The 21,196-nt window shown below is 32.2% G+C and overlaps 1 protein-coding gene across 1 annotated transcript in view; it reads right to left on the bottom strand.

The window, feature by feature from the left end:
* The window catches only part of LOC115891478 (tyrosine-protein kinase Btk29A), a 106,600-nt gene that overhangs the window by 69,027 nt on the left and 16,377 nt on the right, over positions 1–21,196 (bottom strand). Inside the window, exon 3 of the mRNA XM_030911933.1 lies at positions 14,040–14,234. Within this exon, the coding sequence (XP_030767793.1) occupies positions 14,040–14,234 (195 nt within the window). The remainder of the gene's footprint in view (positions 1–14,039; positions 14,235–21,196) is intronic.

Genomic DNA, 21,196 nt, shown 5'->3' with positions numbered 1-21,196 from the left:
CAGACTATACCTTGAAGCGTTTCGTATAGTCCAGATCTTAGTCCAGATAAATTAGACATAATAAGTCATATAAATACTGTATGATCGAAAAAAAAAACGGCATCCAGTTAGCTGGGAAATAACGATCGATGACATTTCCCATATAAAATTACATACATATAAACTGACAGCGATCTTCATTTCATAGTCATAGCTGACGCAGTTTTATGTCGACCATACGGTATTAGTTCGTAAAAAAGTTTTATTAGTTATATTGTTAAATAATGTTTGTGTTGTTCTTTTAAGTAAATAAACTTCGTTAATTAAATTACACTTTTAATTATCCACCAGGAAGAACCAGCAAGAACGTAACTTTATACAGGGTGCTGCAAATTCGGGGTACGAGCATTGGTATCTCGGAAACCGTAATAGATACGAAGATGGTTAAATTGGGGCAAAGTTGCTCTTTGCGATGTTCACCAAAATGCCATCAAAGAAGTTTTAAAAATTTCAAGAATTGCTGAGTTTTTTGGAAAAAACGGATTTTTTTGAAAATCAATTTTATTTTTTCCTGCCGTTACTTTGTAGAAAATCAAAAATCACTTTATTAGAACTATCTGATAGTATGATCTATCTAACGATGAACTTAATGCAGAGAATAAGCATATATGTAGGGTTTTTTGGCCCCTTTTTCCACTTCTTGTACGAGGCATGTTTTTTAAGTAAGTACCGTTTTGGAATTTAAAAAAAACGTGCAAAGATATCGCAATAATTTTATTTTTACATGAAAGTCTGTACCTTAATCTACTTTTCTACATAATTTCCGTGAATATTGAGGCACTTGTCATAACGTGGCACCAGTTTTTCAATACCCTCCTCATAAAATTCTGCCGCCTGACTGGTTAACCACTGTAACACAACAGTTTTGACTTCGTTATCGTCTTGAAGACGCTGACCGCCCAGGTGTTTCTTCAAGTGCAAGAATAAATGGTAGTCACTGGGCGCCAGATCAGAGCTGTATGGAGGATGATCTAGAGTTTCCCATTTAAAAGATTTGATGAGATCTTTGGTCCGATTAGCCACATGTGGACGGGCATTGTCATGCAGCAAAACAATACCCTTACTCAACTTGCCACGTCTTTTGTTTTGGATTGCACGGCGCAGATTGTTCAATGTCTCACAATAAGATGCTGCATTGATTGTCTCATTACGAGGCAGAAACTCCACTAGTAATACTTCTTTTCTGTCCCAAAAAACTGTGCACATGATTTTCCGGGCAGAAATTGTTTGCTTAAACTTCACTGTTTTGGGTGATGATGAATGTCGCCATTCCATGGACTGTTGTTTCGATTCTGGTGTGACGTAGGCCACCCATGTTTCGTCACCAGTAACAATTTTGTCTAAAAAATCTTCACCTTCATTGTGGTACTGCTCAAGGAATGCACTGCCTGAACGTTGGGTTTTGTGCAAATCCGTCAACATTTTCGGAACCCAACGTGAACACAATTTCCGGTAATTCAAGTTCTCGGTCACAATGCGATACAAAACACTACGAGAACATTGAGGAAAGTAGTCGCACAATGATGAAATTGTAAAGCGTCTGTTTTCTTTCACCTTTTCGTCCACTTTCTGCACCAAATCTTCATTAACGACCGAAGGACGCCCACTCCGTTCTTCATCATGCACATTTGTGCGGCCATCTTTAAATGCTCTCACCCATTTCATCACTCATAATGTTTTGTCCGTAAACTGCACAGATCTCACGATGAATATCGATCGGTTTTACGCCTTTAGCACTAAGAAATCGTATGACAGCCCGTACTTCACAATTAGGCATTCCAACGACCTGTCAAAATCGATCCAATATGGCCGCTGGGGGCACACATGGCTGTATTTACATTGGGCCTTGTGGTAGTCAAACCAGAGCTAAGTTATATTTAATACATTTTATAGTGTTTTTCAGTTCATATTGTGCCTCAGTAGTTAGTTGTTAACACATTTATAGTGAATTTTGATAGCCAGGATATAAATTCTGCGAGAAACATAATATTTGAAGACGTTTTGTTAGATGCCGATTACGTGTCGGAAGTCGAGCAAATAAAGACAATTTATATTTTTATTGTGTCCCTTCGACCACAAATCACCGCTTCTTAACAGAACAAAATTAATTGTCCAAGAATCGTCGTTCTCTTTGGATGGCAGCTATAAAAGGAGATGATTTAATATGTGGTTTATAATAAAAATCAGAGGGTGTGTAGCAAACACTTTCTAACAGGTCTGTAATCAAAATTCTCTATTGATATTTCTGTTTTAATAATGGTGGAATATTACAAGTTTATAATTGTTATTTCTAGGAAAACTTGTTAGTTTAGAAGATGAAAATCATCCAGATTGAGTTGGTTCCGTCACAAGACATGGGTCATAATTGTACAAATCTGAGACAGGATGATATTGACAGAAAACTAAGGGTTGACTAAAGAAGAAAAGTACAATATGAAGTGAGATTACTGACAACTGTTCAGATTTTAAAATGTACTAATTTTGATATTTATTATAGGCCATTCTTAACACGTCTGAAGCAGAACCTCATCGGGTGATTGAAACAGATGTAACAGAATTAACAGTTTTAGTGTACAAACATACATCACGATGGATGACTTATGCAACAAATTTGAGTAGCTTAGTTTTGCAACATCTAAAATTAGTAATTTCGCCTTATTGCAGATTACATACCGTTTACACAAACGACAGCTCTAAGCAAGTTTAAAAGATTTGGCTTATGGTTTTAAAGTGTCTTTTGCTACAGCCTTAACAACATTTGAAGTAATCAATAATGATTTATACAAAAGGTATAAAACCTTATAAATAGAATGGTACAATCCATCTACGATGCTCTAAAAAAATATAACATATTGTTTTAAAATGGCATTTAGGAATCGCAGTGTATTATTGATTGTTACTCAAATATTTATTTATTTATACCATTATATTGTAATTCTTATTTTCACGAGTGTAAATTGCAAAATTAGTTTATTGTTTATATATGGTAATAAACGAATATGTAGTATATACTGTTATACTCCTTAACAAAAATATACAATTGTCAAATAAACAATAAGAAAGATACTTTTTATTTATTTCTATTACTTTTTACACATACTGATGGCCCAATAGGTATGTACCTATACCATTATTAAAAAAATATAAACTGAATACAGAACTAAAACCTCAATTCATAGAATTATGACAGAACAGCTGATCGGCTTCTTTGACCTTGCCCCCAGCCGCCATTTTAAAGTCACGTGGTTTGGAATGCCTAATCGGCGGGGCTCACGATTGTCAGAGGCATCTTAAACACTCAATAAACAACGTATACAATGAAGAATCAGACTGTACTGGCGTCTGTGCATAGACAAGAGATGTAGGTAAACGCCGACCGTAGCGCTGCGGCGGCGGAATCGCAAAACGGCACTTACTTAAAAAACATGCCTCATATTTTGTTTGTTTATATATACCCTACCAAAACTTTCAGCTCCATCTACGGTAACGTGGATGAAGCAAGCATATCTGATAGTATTTTTAGATTTTCAAATCAGCTGATAATTTGTGAGATACAGAGGCCAACTTAATTTTTTTAAATAGGGACCTGCATTTTTTATTTCAGGTTTTGAAAGAACTCGGTCTCCTGAGTATAATGATATGCCACACTATAATTTGTGTTTTGGATACCTTAACAACAACAAAACTATTTAATTATTTAAAATAACTTCAGGTCCGGCTCTGCTTTTTTTTAATTATTTAATCTGATTATATTCATCACAACAATATCGATCAGCTTAATCTTTAAATTTTGACAATTTTGCTAATTTTAAAATTTTTAATCACAAAAATATTAACAAGCTTCTTTAGATAATAACAAAAAATATATTTACCTAGTTGCACACGGTTATTTCAACACCATAATCAACAGAAGAATTAGTTTCACCTATATGAAAATAAATTGGACCAACATTTTCGTTCCCACTTTTCTATAGAACAATATACGCTCCCACAGCTCAATGTATCAGATATTCTATTTTCCATTCATAAAACTAGTTTCCATTAGCGATAAACTCCAACAATTCAGCTTTTGTTAATGAGAAGAAAAATGTTTGAAGCAGTATATTCCAATAGGGAAGAGGATAGATCGTAAAATACAAGATAAAATGAGGTGGCATTGTGTTGCGTTTCAATAGAGCAGAACGGGACAAATTGGAATATTATAAAAATATTTTTAAAGACACCACTTCTTGCATATACATAGTTTTGAAATAGTCAGAGATGTTTTGAAAAGCGTGGGTAACGATGCAAAATCGGTAGCTTCCGATTTGGAAAAAACATCAAAGAAAAATATATTGAATAAACAAAGGTACTGCGCAATATATCTTAAAATAAATACATAAATAAAACACTATGTAGATCTTGACATACCATGCATAGGTATATAGAAAAGAAATATCTTCAACTGTTATTACCATAGACTTAAAATAAAATATAGCCTGAGCATCTCATTCATAAATAGCTGGAAAATGCGGTCAGACAATGTCTTGTTATTGTTGTGTTATTATTTTAGGTTCTAACGGGTGCAACACGAGCGATAGATAGGTTGTCTCCGTCGTAACGGTCGTTCCCTGACGACTCTGACGAGAAATGCAACACTGTCTTTAGTTCCTCAGGACACCTGAACTCTCCGTACCATAGCCGGATAATTTTGTATTTTAATGAAGTTATAATTCGATTAAAAATACACGAGAAAATACATATATCGTACTTAAACTTTTTTATATTTTATTAAGATTTAGGAGAGGTTTTATAAATACAAGTTTAGAAAAAAACGTCTTAAGAGTCCAAAAACGATAAAAATAATAAAATACATGTGATTATTTAAGTCAAATTTCTTGCAAATTTGGCACTGACGAACCATATTTTATAATTCTTGAATACAAAAAGTAAATAAAATAAACATTTAAGGACTACAAACTAAGAAAATGCGATAATACAGCCAGAGGGAAGTAGCGGCAACAATGCTTTACTACGCACGTGCGACGCGTACTACAAGATAATAGAAGAATGAATAGGCGACCTCGCCTCTAATCGGTGTTGTCATATTGTAAAGAATTTATCCTTTTTACATAGTATTCGACTTATAATTAAGTAGTATAAGGACTATTTAATACATCTATGGAATATTAAAACCTACTTTATTAAAATGCAGTATTAATATTTCAATATATGTGTATAATAAGTAAAAAAAATATTGATAATATTAAAGATGTGACAACAGCTGGACGAGGAAGGTTCGATCGGCTGCGGTCGAGTGTACCCAGAAGTAAACATGTGTACAAAAATGATTGTTTGAGCGCGTTTAGATGTAAATAGTGTAGTCTATATTTTATTTTAAGTCTATGGTTACTACAAAAAGAAACAGAGAAATCGCTGCATATTTCGCTAAGAAATATAAAACTTATACCGGGTGTTTCTCAAAAGTGGCTCACCCCCTATAAATTTTTTATTTTTTCAGATAAAAAAAAACGAGATTTAGTATGTTAGTATATAACATAAATTGAAGCGTGGAAATTCAAAAGCGTCTAAGTGCCAAACTGATCGAATTTAAGATTTCATTAATTTTGTAATCTATGTGCCAAGGCCAATAACGTACAAAACAGTTTAAGTGACATACTGCTATTTTAACGTTAAATACTCGGCTAAAAGATGGCGCGACGTCCAAGTTGAGTAGGCAATTATAGGGAAAAACCGTCTAAGTGCCAATTCGTTATACATTACTGTAATGAGTTTTTGGGAGTATATGAGCAAGTTGAACAAAAATTTTGTTTCTGGTCACTTATACCTCCCTTGTGATCGTGACTTCGCTCAAATCGAAAAGCGAAAAAGAGTTACAAAAGCTTCCACACCTGATAATATAAAAGATATGATAAAGAATGCATGTGAATTCACAAGAATCCTTTTAAAGCTTTTAGGATGCAATCTGAGGACTTTAAAGACATTCAGAAACTTGCCGACGAAATGTTGAACACAACGAACTTAAAAATATCTCAGGTTTCCTGGATTATGGTTAATAAGGAAAATCCAAAGATGGTGAAAATTAGGAAATCTTTCAGTGAGCTGGAAGCATGGACTGAGTGTAATGTTTTCAAGCAAGGAAAAAGGATACAGGATATTTTAGGCAATCTCCCTCTCCTAGAATGCAAGAATGGAATATTTGCTGAAAAAAATTAAAAATTTTGAAGATATGCTGGACTATATACCTTTAAAATATTTAAGTTATTAGGAAACTATGATTGATGATACCAAAAAATCAAAATAGGTAGCAACTTAATCTACGTTCGTGTTCAGTTTTATTTTTTTGGATGTATGTTTAGTTGGAACATAGGCGCTTTTGAATCTATGTTAATTTTGAACTTAGACTGTTTCTTTGTTTTATGAATTTGGTAATTTTTTGTAACAAAACTTTTCTACTTTTTAAAGTTTTTTAAAATGTTTTATGCTTCAAACACTTAATACTGATTATTAAAGTATTTTTCACCGCAATATACTTGTTTTTTTATTCATTATAACAAAAACCTTAATAACTCAAAAATAACTTTTTGGCACTTAGACGCTTTTGAATTACCACGCTTCAATTAGGATTGATTGACGTATTCAATTCTTTCCGGCCACTTCCCGTTTCACCGGAAATAATTACAACTTTTGATTTTTAATCGGCACCCTCTGAATATAATGACATATCATATGTCAATTTTTGACATATTCGCTTAAAACAAAATTGTACTTTAAATTTCAATCTAGAGTTCCATAGTGACATGGATGTGGTAAAAACACTATTGAAAAAATAGATTTGATCGTCTAATGTCTTTAGTGTCTTGTCCTAACCGGATAAAAAATGTCCAAATTGTATTTTTAATCATATCTCAATTTTTTCAAATGAAACGAGGGTAGTTCATTACCATATTTGAAAAAAGCATATTTTTACGAATAATTTGGTTGCGAGTCAAATTGTCGTTATGAATCGCATGTTGCAATTTCAAATAAATCATATTCGAAAATGTCAAAAGTTGACATAGGAAGTGACCTAAAACAGTTGAATACGTCAATCAATCCTAATTTATGTCATACACTAACATACAAAATCTCAACTTTTTATCTGAAAAAATAAAAAAGTTATGGGGGTTGAGCCACTTTTCAGATGTAGGTTTTTCATTTAATTTCAAAGTAGTTTATTTTATTTTCCACAGAAATGAGTTGAAACAATTGCAACGAAAAACAGGAAACAAAGAGAAATACAAAATAAGTTTCTCTACGGCAGGAAATTAATATATTAAAAATTTCAAATGATTAACTTTAAATATTATGAAAAAAACTATGTACCTATATATATATATATATATATATATATATATATATATATATATATATATATATATATATATATATATATATATATATATATATATATGTTAATACAAAAGAAATAAGGGAATATCTCGACTTTTTTAGTATTAAAATATGTCGCATTAGTAAGTAAGTAAAAGTAATTGTTACCCTCAAAATTTCATTCGAATCGCTAAAACCACTTGGAAAACAATTATAATAAATCGAAACAAAATTAAGATTTTAATTTTAACCCTCTGTAGCTACGAAACAAAACAAAATCGGACTTATGTTAATATGAAAAATAAATCTTATTTTTACGATCTCCCCACGAAAGATGGCACATATTTTTTGAAACACTCTGTATATAAACTCATCTATAGTTAACTTAAAAAATACTAGAAACTTCTTTTAGTGAAATTTTAAGTAGTAAATGGATTGGTATAAACGTTATCTGCCTTTTAATGTCATCGTCTGTCAATGTGCAGTCTTTCCTGAGTCGTAAAACAGAGTATAGAAAGATACAAAATATAAAGCAAATGCCAAATGATATTTTATCAATACGCATTACGCAGAACGTAAAAATTGATAATAATAAATAAAGTAAACTAATTGGCTATCGCCATACCATCGACATTTTTTATTGACAGCAGACAACAATAGGCCTAGCACAACACAATAGAAAGATAAAAAATTATATTTCAAGACATCCTGTGGTGTCAATTGAATGGATAATAAGATGCTTGTACTCTAACCCTATAACTGAGACTATACTTTGAAACAGTTTTCAGAAACAAATTTAATCTATTCTTTTTCGAGATAGGAAGTGGTAGAATAAAAACTATCTATAACTATTTCAATTAGAGAACATCAACGTTTATATTCAGTACAATACGGTAGAAAAAATGGGGTCATAGCATCCTGTGAATAATATAAAATTGATTAGCTGATAAAAATGGAGAACAAATTTTAGTTTGTTATATATTTTAAATATTTTTTGTATATAATTAAGTAACGGATAACTTGATTATACAGGGTAGTCTGTATTCCGGAAACTTCGGCAGCATATTCTGCAGATAAAAGCAAGTACAAGAGTTTGTATAAATGTATGCCCTAAAATGCTGAATTTCAGAGATACAGGGTGTAGAAGTTTCATTTATATTTCGATTTTTTCAAATAATTTATGAGGTAACGTCAATGTTTGGATGAAAATTGGTGTCTGGGAGTTTTTTGACACGAGAAATTTGGATTTTGATGTCAATATGGCTCCTACTTGTAGAGGGCGCCACATACATATTTTTAACTGGTTTAAAGAGTAATAACTTTTTGTACGTACCTATATAAAATTACTGAATACCAAAAATATACATTTATGACTTTTTTTACGTAAAAAAGGTCTCTTGGTAAAAATCGCTACGAGTAATGGTTCTCGAGACATTTGGAATCGAAATTATCAATACCTATCATCATTGACATAAATTAAACATGTTGACTAAATAGTTTTAGACTGAAATCTGAAATCATAAATTTGAAATGTTTTTGCGCCAAAAGTTCAACAGAACCTGTTTTATCATAATTTTTTTCGCAGAAAAATTTATGATTAATTTAAATAATAAAAAATAAAAATTTCCCAAATTTATTATTTCAGTCAAATAACTATCTACTCAACGTGTTTATTTGTTGTCAATAATGACATGTATTGCCTATTTCCATTCTAAATATCGTGAGAACGGTTGCTCGTAGCGATTTTTACCAAGAGACATTAAATACGTATACGCAAATACGGAAATGCATATTTTGCAGTCCATACCTGTATAAAACTTATACAGGTATGGACAAAAAGTTATTACTTTTCAAAACAGTTAAAACACATGTAGATGGCACCCCCTACAAATATGAGTCATATTGACATCAAAATCAAATTTCTCATGTCAAAAAACTCCTTAGGCACTAATTTTCATCCAAATATTGACATTATTTCAGAAATTATTTGGAAGAAATCGAAATAAAAATGGGACTTCTACACCCTGTATCTCTGAAACTAGGTTATTATATATACTATACTATTTATGTTAGGACATACGAACTTTTTTACTTATTTTTATCTGCAGAATATGCTGCCGAATTTCGGGAATACAGTTCGGACCACCCTGTATAATATTACTATACGAATTAAAAATATCATTAAGTAAACTTTAACCAGTCTGATTTATGTCGTAAATTTCCGAACACAGATATTTTTTAAATGTATTTACTTCTAAGCAGTAGAATAGTTATTTGTTTAGGCATGAAAGGATGTATTTAGGTCCTCTCCCTCACAATTAGAGTTTATTGACCTCTCGTAGACCTAAGGGCAATAATCACAAACAAAAACTGTCAAGATTTTATCAAGCCTAAACATGTGGCTTTATCTAGCTTTTACCTCCCTATATGATAAATTAAGTTTTAAAAATTCTGTTTTAAGGGCTTCATAATGACGTCATAACAGTTCAACTTATAATAGCATTTTGTTGGTTGTAGGCGGCATCTTGAAAATTGCAAAAACCACCAAATTTTTGCACTTATTTTCCCGCATTTGAAAATTTATCACATCATGATAAAAATACTACAAATTCATTCAATTTTTGACACTCTGCAATTTCGTGATTTTCAAAATAGCAAAATCGAGAAACACGTTATTCTTAATTTCAAAAATCGCTGTAGATCCAAACACTTTCATATGATGAGAAGTTTAGGACAAGTCACCTTAACCAGATATTTTTATTGCTATAACTCAAAAACTAACGGAGATACAAAATAAAGTCAAGAGATCGATTTTGTAGAGCATTAAACTTAGTCAGCCAACTATTGAGTTACATGTGAGCGAAGCTTCATAAGAATACACTGGTTACAAATCTGCAACTAAATAATCGGCACACTAAAAATTTCCTAAGCGCATAGCTTTAAATCTGAAAAATTAAATCTTTTACTAAAGAATGACTAAGAAATTCGTTTTGAAAATATTAAACACTTTTAGATTTATAATTTTTACATCATTTCAATGTCCTACCCACTATCTAAATTTTACTAGAGACGATACTTCATACAGTATATTAGAAATTTATTATCTTTTGAATCATATCATGATCATGAGTATACATATACCGTGCTGGCAATTCTTACTTTTATTATTTCTAATTCTTACTTCAATTGAGCGTCCGGATTGCACAACGACCTTAGCGCGTGGCCGCGTGCAGCCCAGTATACAAGCGAGACAGCGACGCGCCGATTTAACAAAATAAATAATTTTAAACCTGCCGTCATTTCGTTAATAATTATCGTATCGTGTTGATTTTTGCATAGAAATACTCATGAGTCTTTAGTACATCCGACAAGCCTAAATAACTGGATTATTTTTTATATTTTCGATTTGTTTACATTGCCCGAGCATAATATAACTTTGAGATAAAAATCTCTGTTATAAATTTTAAAACTGACAGATATGAATACTATCATTTAATTAGTTATACATTTAGTTACAACATATTCAAAATTTAGGTCTATCGGTTTATGCTAGCAGTAATATCTAACGAGTATAAATAAAAAAATGGTAAGTACAACGCTCGCCGTTTTTAGCCCACGTTCGGCTTTGGTTTTAGTTTTAGCACTATTTTTACAGAAAATAAATTCTGAACTTTGATCAAATGACAAGAACATTATCATTGCCGATATCTCCTGGTTATAATGTAGTTCTTTTTTCAAAATATTGCATTGTTTTGGCTTAAAAAAATTGAATTATGCGGCTTTTTTGCGAGAGCTACTGACGCTGCGTTAAAAAAGAGATGGCTATGTACGTCAATCGAAAGACAGTATTTGAGATAGTCTTTTCTTTACACGGAGTATAGAAAATTTTTGCCACAGCTTGTTTACTACCAGTAGTATTTGTGCGTTTTTTTTAATTATTTATTATTAAATAGAGGGAAATGCGACCGAAAAGAAAGGTCAAAAGTTAGTAGAAATCCGGATAAATGGAAGTGCAATATTTCCAAAAAATGTCGTGACGATGTAAAATTACTATTTATCTAATGATTTTATCTATAAAATGTTATCTATAAAATCATTAGATATGTTTCTGAGCATCTGAAGTGGAATTATAAGAATATCGTTAGGGTATCCATTTTTTTATAACGATAAAATGTCAGTAATCGCGATAATTTAAAAACTCAACTTCTTAACACATAACACGCGATAAATCAAGAACCACTTTAGATATTGAAACGTTTTTTTTATTTAAAGTTCGAATCTTTTACAAGATATTTTAAATGAGAACAATTCGATACGCTTGTTTTTTTTTCACATACCCTCTGCGAAGAAAATATAACCGAAATATTAAGAAAGTTTTTGAAACAAACTATAATCGATTATTTCTAATAGATTTCGAGATATCGATTTTTGAATTTCAGAGTTCTAATAGTGTGACCACTGTCGAACATCAACTCAATTTCACTTATTTTTAACAAAAGTGCAAGTGTTACTAACTTGCACTTAAAAATGTACAACCTATAGGGAAAATTACAACGACTCTAAATAAACATAAAAAGTATCACGAGACATAATTAAATCGTAAAGCTGAACGCATGATACTAGTAGTATAACATTCTCTAAAGTACTATAACATTCTCTAAAATTTTAAGTACTGATTGGGTCGACCGGTCGATTGCGACGAAATCTTCTGTATCACCTTCCACGTCTCTTAGCGATGTACACAGATTCTCGGTTTATTTCATACGTTTGGCAACGTTTTTACTGTTCTCTCTTTGTTCAGTACACTATAAACGGATTGTACTCTTCTTACATACGAAAATCTCGACCCAAAACTAAACTTTGCCAGCCCTTAGTATGAAGACTTGAAGTAGATAATGTTCTAAGTGCCAAAAAATTGTTTTTTCATGTTTTATTTGTAAAATGCACTAAGTTCCATAACCAACAACATAGTATTAAGGTCTAAGTTATTAAATATAAATAAAATAGCCCACGGCTATTAAATTGTATTGAAAAAAAATATCGGCCCGTACTTATACAAGGCTTATACGTTGGTTATACCATATATATTATAGTATAACAAAAAATGTTGTTTATCTCGACATAACGATTTTGGCACTTAGAACACTATTTACACTTGAAGTCTTCATATTACAATTATTATATACTTTCTTTTCTCGTGTAATATAACCTGGAATGGGTGTCCTCCAATGGTCTAAGACACTCCTCAGAAAAAGTTCCTACGACCGAGAAAAATCAAAGGTTTTCCTTGATTTAAGTAAAAACAATCTTCGGATAGTCACGGGGTTTCTAACAGGACACTGTCTCCTTAACGAACACCTCAGTAGGCTGAAGCTAAGAAACAACGGCGAATGCAGATTCTGTGGGGAAAATGGGAAACACCAGAACACCTTATCACTGAGTGCGCCGAGACGACCATTCGTGCCATGAACTTTGGTACGGCCGATGTCGAGAATGGAGAGCTGGCCTCTGTGGAGCCGTCTCAGATACTGGCTTTTGTTAAAGCCCTGAGACTGTATGATGAGTTAGAACTCGTTATAACTCAAGAAAGGGGAATACACAATAGAGATCTGTAAGGTCGCGGTGATTAACTCCCCTCCTAAACATTCTACATTCTAGTGTAATAAATTTACAATTGTTATTGTCTATCGTTTGATGATAGACAATAACAATAATTGTAATGTACGATTGTATGCATGATGAACTATTAATAGAAAAATGATTTTCAAACTCGATAAAACTAATTACAGGTAAAAGGAATTTTAACAATAACAAAGAGCCAAAAGAGTTGAAATTGTTTGGCAGATTATTTTTTCTAGTTAGGTATATAAACAACAAAGGTAAACAAAAATAAAATAAAAAAAGTTTTCCCCGAGCCGGTATTGAACTCGGGACTTCTAGCTTTATAGGCTGAACGTTTACGCGCCGCGCTATGAAGACTTGTTCGATTTATATTCAGTAATAGAATTTAAAGGAATAAATAAATATAAAACCTCTTTCAGTGCGCAGTAGTGAACGCAACGTCTATCGGCAGCCAGACGACCTGCCCGCTGTTCCAGAGAGCATAGTAAAATATATATCAAAGAGCCGGCTTTCTTAAAATACTTGGTTTCCATATCGAAGCTTTGTCGAAAAAATTGAGCTCTGCCTGTTTTGCATTAAGGTCTGTTTCTAAGGAGCTTAACTTATCAGTGGCTAGAACTGTTTATTATGCACTTTTTGAGTCGCACCTCAGGTATGCCCTTCCATTCTGGGGTACGTGTTGTGCGACTCACGCGTTTTTTTGTTTTTTTACTTTGTTTGTTAGTTTACCTTTGTCTACAAATTGAAAAATTTTTTGACAATAAAGGCATTTATTTATTTATTTTACTTATTTATTTAATAAGAGTAGATATCTAGACTAAATCCTGAACACAGAGTTCGCCGACTGCAATGGGCTCAAGAATACGGAACACCGCCCCAAAAATTTTGGAAGCGAACGAATCCAATAAATCAGAGTCATTAAATAGTGTAACTAACCCGACTTGTTTTATTTATATTTAGATATTTTTAATACATGAATTTCTACCCAAAATAAAAAATCTACTCACTGTTAATATTCTCCTTGTTGCTTAAGTTATCCTTGATACTGTCCTCCGAGGGGCTGCCGTTTTGAACTGGTACCCAATTGCTGCACTCCTGACAGCCTTCGGCTAATTTGACGGTGTTTTTGCAACAGTACCACCTTCTACCGTTCCAAGGTGCCGGATGAAAATAATATCTGATATTTTTATTATTCGCACATGCTAAAAGCAAAAAAGAAAACTTCAGTTAGTTATAAATTGGCATGTGAGTTTAGTGTTAGCTAATGATGGTAATTAGGCCAGTCAATCTGGAGGTTGAGGTGGAAAAAATTAGTAACCAACCGATCTCAAAGGGAATGTGTAGATAATGATCTCCTATTTAACCCCCCAAAAGTCCCATTCGGTCCCAGTGGGGGAAGTTTGAAAAAAAACCGCCATCTTGGATTTTTTCGTTTTTTTCAAATATCTCCGTTTGCATAACTTTTTTCGAAAAAGACTAAAGATATGTTTTTTGTAAAGATTTAAATTTAGAATATTTTACCTTCAATACTTTTTTTCAAAATAAATAGTAATAGCGTTAGAGCATTTTTTTACTATACGTTTTATAAATTTTCCAGTTTTTTTAAACCAATCAGCTATAATTTTTGTGTTAACAGTATAGTGTTAATGTAGATCAACCACAAGTATAAATTTAAGCATTAAAACAATTAAAAATAACGTTTAAATATTATTTATTAAATAAAATTATTGTTAAAAAAATTGTTATTAAATTAAATTATTAAATAAAATCTGCTATGACGTCATCCTGAGCGTCATTTTCGTCCTTAACTCATCCTTAACTAAAATACAAAAGTTTGTGCAACTGATTCCGTAGCACTGACCACACTTTGAGGAACATTTAAGACCCAGTTTTCTACAAGAGCAATTTTTAGAGCACTGACTTTCTTTGCAATGGCAAAAAAATAATTTTAGTAGGTCAGGAGGCGCCACATTTTCTGTTGATTGAATAGGTGTTAGATTGCCTTTTTGATCTTTCTTCCATCCATATTGTAAAGAATCTAACTTGTTACCAATCCATTCTTGAATCTTAAAAATATGACTTATAACATTTCCTATAATGGATATATCTTTACAGCTACCTGAAAGTATGTCCGGAGTAAATGGAGTTTTGCAGAGTTGTTGGAGGCAAATTAGCTAAATTAAAGGTAGTCTTAAGGGCTTGTCTTGATGTAATGCTATTTTATAGAGTGTATCTGAGAGGGTTAATATGTTTAATATAGCTTGGGCAGTGATACAGCTTTAAAAGATAATTTAATCCTGACTGAAACAAGTCATCTTTGTTAGGATTTTTTTTCTAAAAATACGTCGAGGTATTGACAAAGATCGTCATCTTTTTTCAGTACAGACAGGCACATTTTTGACTAGTTTCAGTCAGAATTAAATTATCTTTTAAAGCTATATCACTATCCAAGTTTAATTAAACATATTACACTCTTTACAATAGGATTACAACAAGACAAGCCCTTAAGACTACTCAGGAGATACTTTCAGGTAACTGTAAAGATATATCTATTATTATAGGAAATGTTATAAGTTGTATTTTTTAGACTGAAGAATGGATTGGTAACAAGTTAGATACTTTACAATATGGATGGAAGAAAGATCAAAAAGTCGATCTGACACCTATTTAATCAACGCCTCCTGACCTAATAAAATTATTTTTTTGCAATTGCCAAGAAAGTCAGTGCTCTAAAAATTGCTCTTGTAGAAAACTGGGTCTTAAATGTTCTTCAAAGTGTGGTCAGTGCTACGGAATCAGTTGCACAAACTTTTGTATTTTAGTTGAGAACGAAAATGACGCTCAGGATGACGTCATAGCAGATTTTATTTAATAACTTTAATTTAATAAGCATTTTTTTAACAATAACAATTGTATTTAATAAATAATTTTAAACGTTATTTTTAATTGTTTTAATGCTTAAATTTATACTTGGTTTATTTATATTAACACTATACTGTTAACGTAAAAATTACAGCTGATTGATGGAAAATTTATAAAACGTATAGTAAAAAATTGATCTATCTCTATTATTTATTTTGAAAAAAAAATGATTGAAAGTAAAATATTCTAAATTTAATTCTCTACAAAAAACATATCTTTAGTTTTTTCGAAAAAAGTTATGCAAACGGAGATATTTGAAAAAAACGAAAAAATTCAAGTTGGCGGCGGTTTTTTTCAAACTTCCCCCACTGGGACCGAATGGGACTTTTCAGGGGTTAAATAGGAGATCATTTTCTACACATTCCCGTTGAGATCAGTTGGTTACTAATTTTTTCCACCTTTACATATAATATTCGGCTACGTTTACTGGCCTAAATTATAATTTATTTATATTAAAAAAGGTCAAAAACAACTCAATACGAAAACAAATTAGCGAGTTTTGTCGAATTGTAACTTACGATGTTAGATGAACCGCCTAAACATAGGCATATTTCTTTACATTCAAAACATTCAATTGACATCGAAATCAAATTTCTTATATGAAAAAATTCCCAAACACCAATTTTCATCCAAATATCGGCATTATAGTCTAAGAAAATAGGCCTTCAAATACTAAGTTTGGTAAAAACTGAATTTACCAATACGAAGTTTGGTAAAAACTTGACTTTTTGAGATAAGTTACATTGAAAGATCTAAAAAAGAATTGTGAAAGATTTTTTTAAATTCACCCCCAAGAAGGGGTGAAATAGATTTTTCGAAATTTCGGAGAAACGGTATGGATTACAAAAAAAGAGTTCAAATAAAAGTTGTGAAGCGTCAAATTTTACATAAAAATGATCTCTTTACTTTTTTTGCTGCAATCAAAATTAACCGAGATAGGGAGGCTAGAAGCTAGAGGATGATACTAGAGATCATAAGCAGAAATCATAAGTTGCTGAAAAATTCATACATTTTTTTCAAATTCTTATAATTTTACCCCCGGGACAGAGTGAAAAATATAAATAAAAAAAGTTGTGATTGAAAAAAATGTTTCGATAAAGGCTGTCCCCTAGCTTCTAGCCTTTCCAACACTTCTACTCTATCTCGGTTAATATTGATTTGAGGAAAAAAAGTATAGAGATCATTTTTATGTAAAATTCGGCGCTCTACAACGTTTATTTGAATTTTTTTTTCTATTCCGTAGCGTTTCTCCGAAATTTTTAAAAAATCACTATTTATTTCACCCCTTCTCGCGGGTAAATTTTAAAAAAATCTTTTACAATTGGTTTTTAGATGTTTCAAAGTAACTTATATCAAAAATTCAAGTTTTTACCAAAACCTCATATTTGAAGGCCCATTTTCTTGGACTATTAGTTCAGAATAAAAATGAAACATCTACACCCTGTATCTCCGAAACGAAGCGTTTTATATACAGGGTGAGTTTCGATGTTCTCTATGGGTATTTCGGAAACTACTGGAGATCGGTTAAATTGGGAAAGAATTGCAGGATTGTGGAGTCATAAATATGCGCCTTTTGGATTTTTAAAACCTTCATGGCTTACTAGATATTTCGAAAAAAACAAATTTCGGATATTTTAAAAATTGTCCCTAATTCTATTATAATCTATTTTAGACAAAAAGTTTTTAGATAAAAGTTCTAGATAATCACATCCCTAATGAGTTTGTGTTCTCCGATTTATTCTAAAGCCTGTCATTTTTGACATATGATACAAACATGTGTTTTTTTTTAATGGAAACCATAGTTGGCCATGACTTCATAAAAAGCGCCAATTTTTAAGCTTTTCAGCGATATAAGCTATATGTTTTTTTTGGAAAAAATTACTGAGTTAGCTAATTCTTATCTTTGTTGACTAATTTCACTTAGTTGGTATGGTATTCTTATTCTGTTATGATTTATAACTTATAAAAAGACAGAATATTTTATTTAACAGTCCTTTACAGTTTACATTACACAAACTAAAATACTGTAATATAATACATACACTTTAAGCTATTTAGCAAATGTTCAAAAAAACTGCCATTGTTTTGAGTACATAAAATGCATCTTTTTAAAAGTGAATTACAAACTTTTCCCACAGAACGGCCGCGACCGGTCGGCTTTCATAAACTTCTCTCGTACCGCCTCTTCGAGCCTCTCTTAATTCATAAGTTCTTTTGTAAACCTTATTGTGAACCATACCGCATCAAAAAATCTAAACTGGATAGGTCAGATGATCGAGGAGGCCCATGCAATTGGTCCGCCTCTTCCTATCCCTGAGTTGGCATACTTTTGATATAAATAATTTTTAACATTATTTCTTTCATTATGAGGGGGAGTGTCATAATGAAAGTCATGTTAGAAGCACTCTATTGATGCGCGAGTACATAAATTCAATTTTTCTAAAAAACGTAAGTAACGTTCACCGGTCAACGTATCCTCGAAAATGTATGGCCAAGAAAAGTTGAACCAATAATCCTACACGCTTTTCTCCATTTGAAAAATTCATATTTATAATTTTTGTTTATCTTAATTTACAAAGTTTGGATGTGACAGTTTCACATTACTGAGAGCAACGACAATTAAATTTGTTCCCATGGCTAACTAAGTGAAATTGTTTAATAATGAAGAATTGGCTATACCTCAGTAATTTTTCGAAAGAAACATATTATAGTATATATTGCTGAAAAGCTTAAAAAATGGCGATTTTAATGAAGTCATGGCCAACTATGGTTTCCATTAAAAAAAACACATGTTTGTATCATATGTCAAAAATGACAGGCTTTAGAATAAATCGGAGAACACAAACTCATTAGGGATGTGATTATCTACAACTTTTATCTAAAAACTTTTTGTCTAAAATAGATTATAATGGAATCAGGGACAATTTTTAAAATAGCCGAAATTTGTTTTTTTCGAAATATCTAGTAAGCTATGAAGGTTTTAAAAATCCAAAAGGCGCATATTTATGACTCCACAATCCTGCAATTCTTTCCCAATTTAACCGATCTCCAGTAGTTTCCGAAATACCCATAGAGAACATCGAAACTCACCCTGTATATAAAACGCTTCGTTTCGGAGATACAGGGTGTAGATGTTTCATTTTTATTCTGAACTAATAGTCCAAGAAAATGGACCTTCAAATATGAAGTTTTGGTAAAAACTTGAATTTTTGATATAAGTTACTTTGAAACATCTAAAAACCAATCGTAAAAGATTTTTTTTTAAATTCACCCGCAAGAGGGGGTGAAATAAATAGTGATTTTTTAAAAATTTCGGAGAAACACTATGGAATAGTGATGGGTTGTTATTTAACTATCTGTTATTTTATAACAATTATTTAGAAATAACATAACGCAACCGTTACTACTTCTAAAAAATAACAGATATAAAATAACGACACGTAGAGATCGGCCGCACGTGAAACGAAAAACGAAGTCGGCGCTCTGCACCGCCCCGAAATTCTATGCTGCTCGAAACAATTCCAAAAAACAACTAGTATGGATGGAAAACCTGTTATTTCGTCAACCATCGATACAGGCGGCGAGACAACGGACAACGGAGTGGGGAATGCGCTACGGCGAACGTAGCTGCTTCGGTCGATCCCGTCGACGGTCGTATTGCGCTTATAACAGCTTAAAAATAATAGGATATAAAAGAAGCAGGTTTTTTGAAACAGTTGCGGGCATAACGCCTGGCGGTCGAGATAACAGGAGTGGGAAAGGAAGGCTGCTGCATCGGTCGATTGTCGATGGAAGTTCGAAACAGGTTGGAGAATAACGCATCAGTTGTTTTAGATATATTGTTTTTCAACCTGTTACGAGCATAACGGGCGGAGGTCGAGATATTATGGCGCTGTATGTTTCAGTACGTTATTAAGTTTCAATATTTAGGTATTTATTTATTCTGAAAAATTTTCAGAATAATATTTTAAGATTTTTTAAAAATGTATACAGGGTGTTTTGAAAAATCTGGTCATTGATTAATCACGATCCTGCTTAAAGCCCTTGACGTAAAAAGCTGATTTTTGGAAAACGGATTGACTTTAGGGTGTAGAGGTTCGATAAGAAGGGATTTTTCGAAACTCGAATTCAAAGGGGGTGAAACCACCCTCAAATATTAGAATATTTTTTATTTAAAAACCGGTGAGTTTTCCGGAAAAACTCTTAAACACGTATATTTTATTTCGTTGTTTTACATATTTTAAGATTTTTTAAAAATATATACAGGGTGTTTCATAAAATGTGACCATTGAGTAATCACGATTCTGCTTAAACTGCTTGACGTTTAAAGCTGATTTTTGGCAAACGGATTGACTGTGGGGTTGAGGTTCGATAAGGAGGGGTTTCTCGAATCTTAAATTCCAAGAGGGTGAAAACGCCCCTCAAATATTACAATATTTGTTATTTAAAAAACGGTTAGTCTTTCGGGAAAACGCTTGGACACGCATAATTTATTTTGTTTTTTTACATATTTTGAAATTTTTTAAAAAATAATACAGGGTGTTCCAAAAAGTTGAGTAATTGATTAACCACGATTCTGCTTAAACTGCTCGACGTTTAAAGCTTATTTTTGGCAAATGTGAGAAAATTTTATCCAGTTTGTATGTCAATAGAAATTCTTGCTTTGCTTTATCATCACCATTACAAATTATTAATTCGACGCGAACGAAGTCGCGGGTACACGCTAGTTTAAGTGTAAAATTAATTCGAACTCTAGTGTATAGTTGGTTTACTTATGAAGAATATACTACACATTTTCTTATATTGCTATTTTTTGACCACAAATGGTAAAATTATAACTAAGAGCTTCTTGCCCGTCGAGTGAGATGCACCCTGTACACTGCTACGCAATTCAGGATCTACGCCGATCGAGGGGCAAGGCGTAGGTAGATCGGAATGTATACGTATAGACGAGTGGCGGAATTTTGGCTTTTTTATATCGCAATTTGTAAACAGCGCTTATTTGTAAACAACGACCGTTTTTAGAGAGGTATTTTAGATAACAATCGATATTTAGAAATTTTTAGACACCCTGGAAATACTACCACCGAGCATGTCATTGTAGCAACTTGCAACTGCGTTAATACGCCTGGCGGCGACCGCTTCATACTCTTTCAGATATTTAGCAATAAAATAAAGAAACCTGTTATTTTTAAGCTGTTATTTTAAGCTGTTTTTTATAAATAACTATAACAGTTTCAAC

Source organism: Sitophilus oryzae, unplaced genomic scaffold, assembly GCF_002938485.1.
Source record: "Sitophilus oryzae breed Bouriz unplaced genomic scaffold, Soryzae_2.0 scaffold_1181_pilon_pilon, whole genome shotgun sequence".
NCBI classification, from domain to species: domain Eukaryota; kingdom Metazoa; phylum Arthropoda; class Insecta; order Coleoptera; family Curculionidae; genus Sitophilus; species Sitophilus oryzae.
This window is presented reverse-complemented; position numbering and strand designations above follow the sequence as displayed.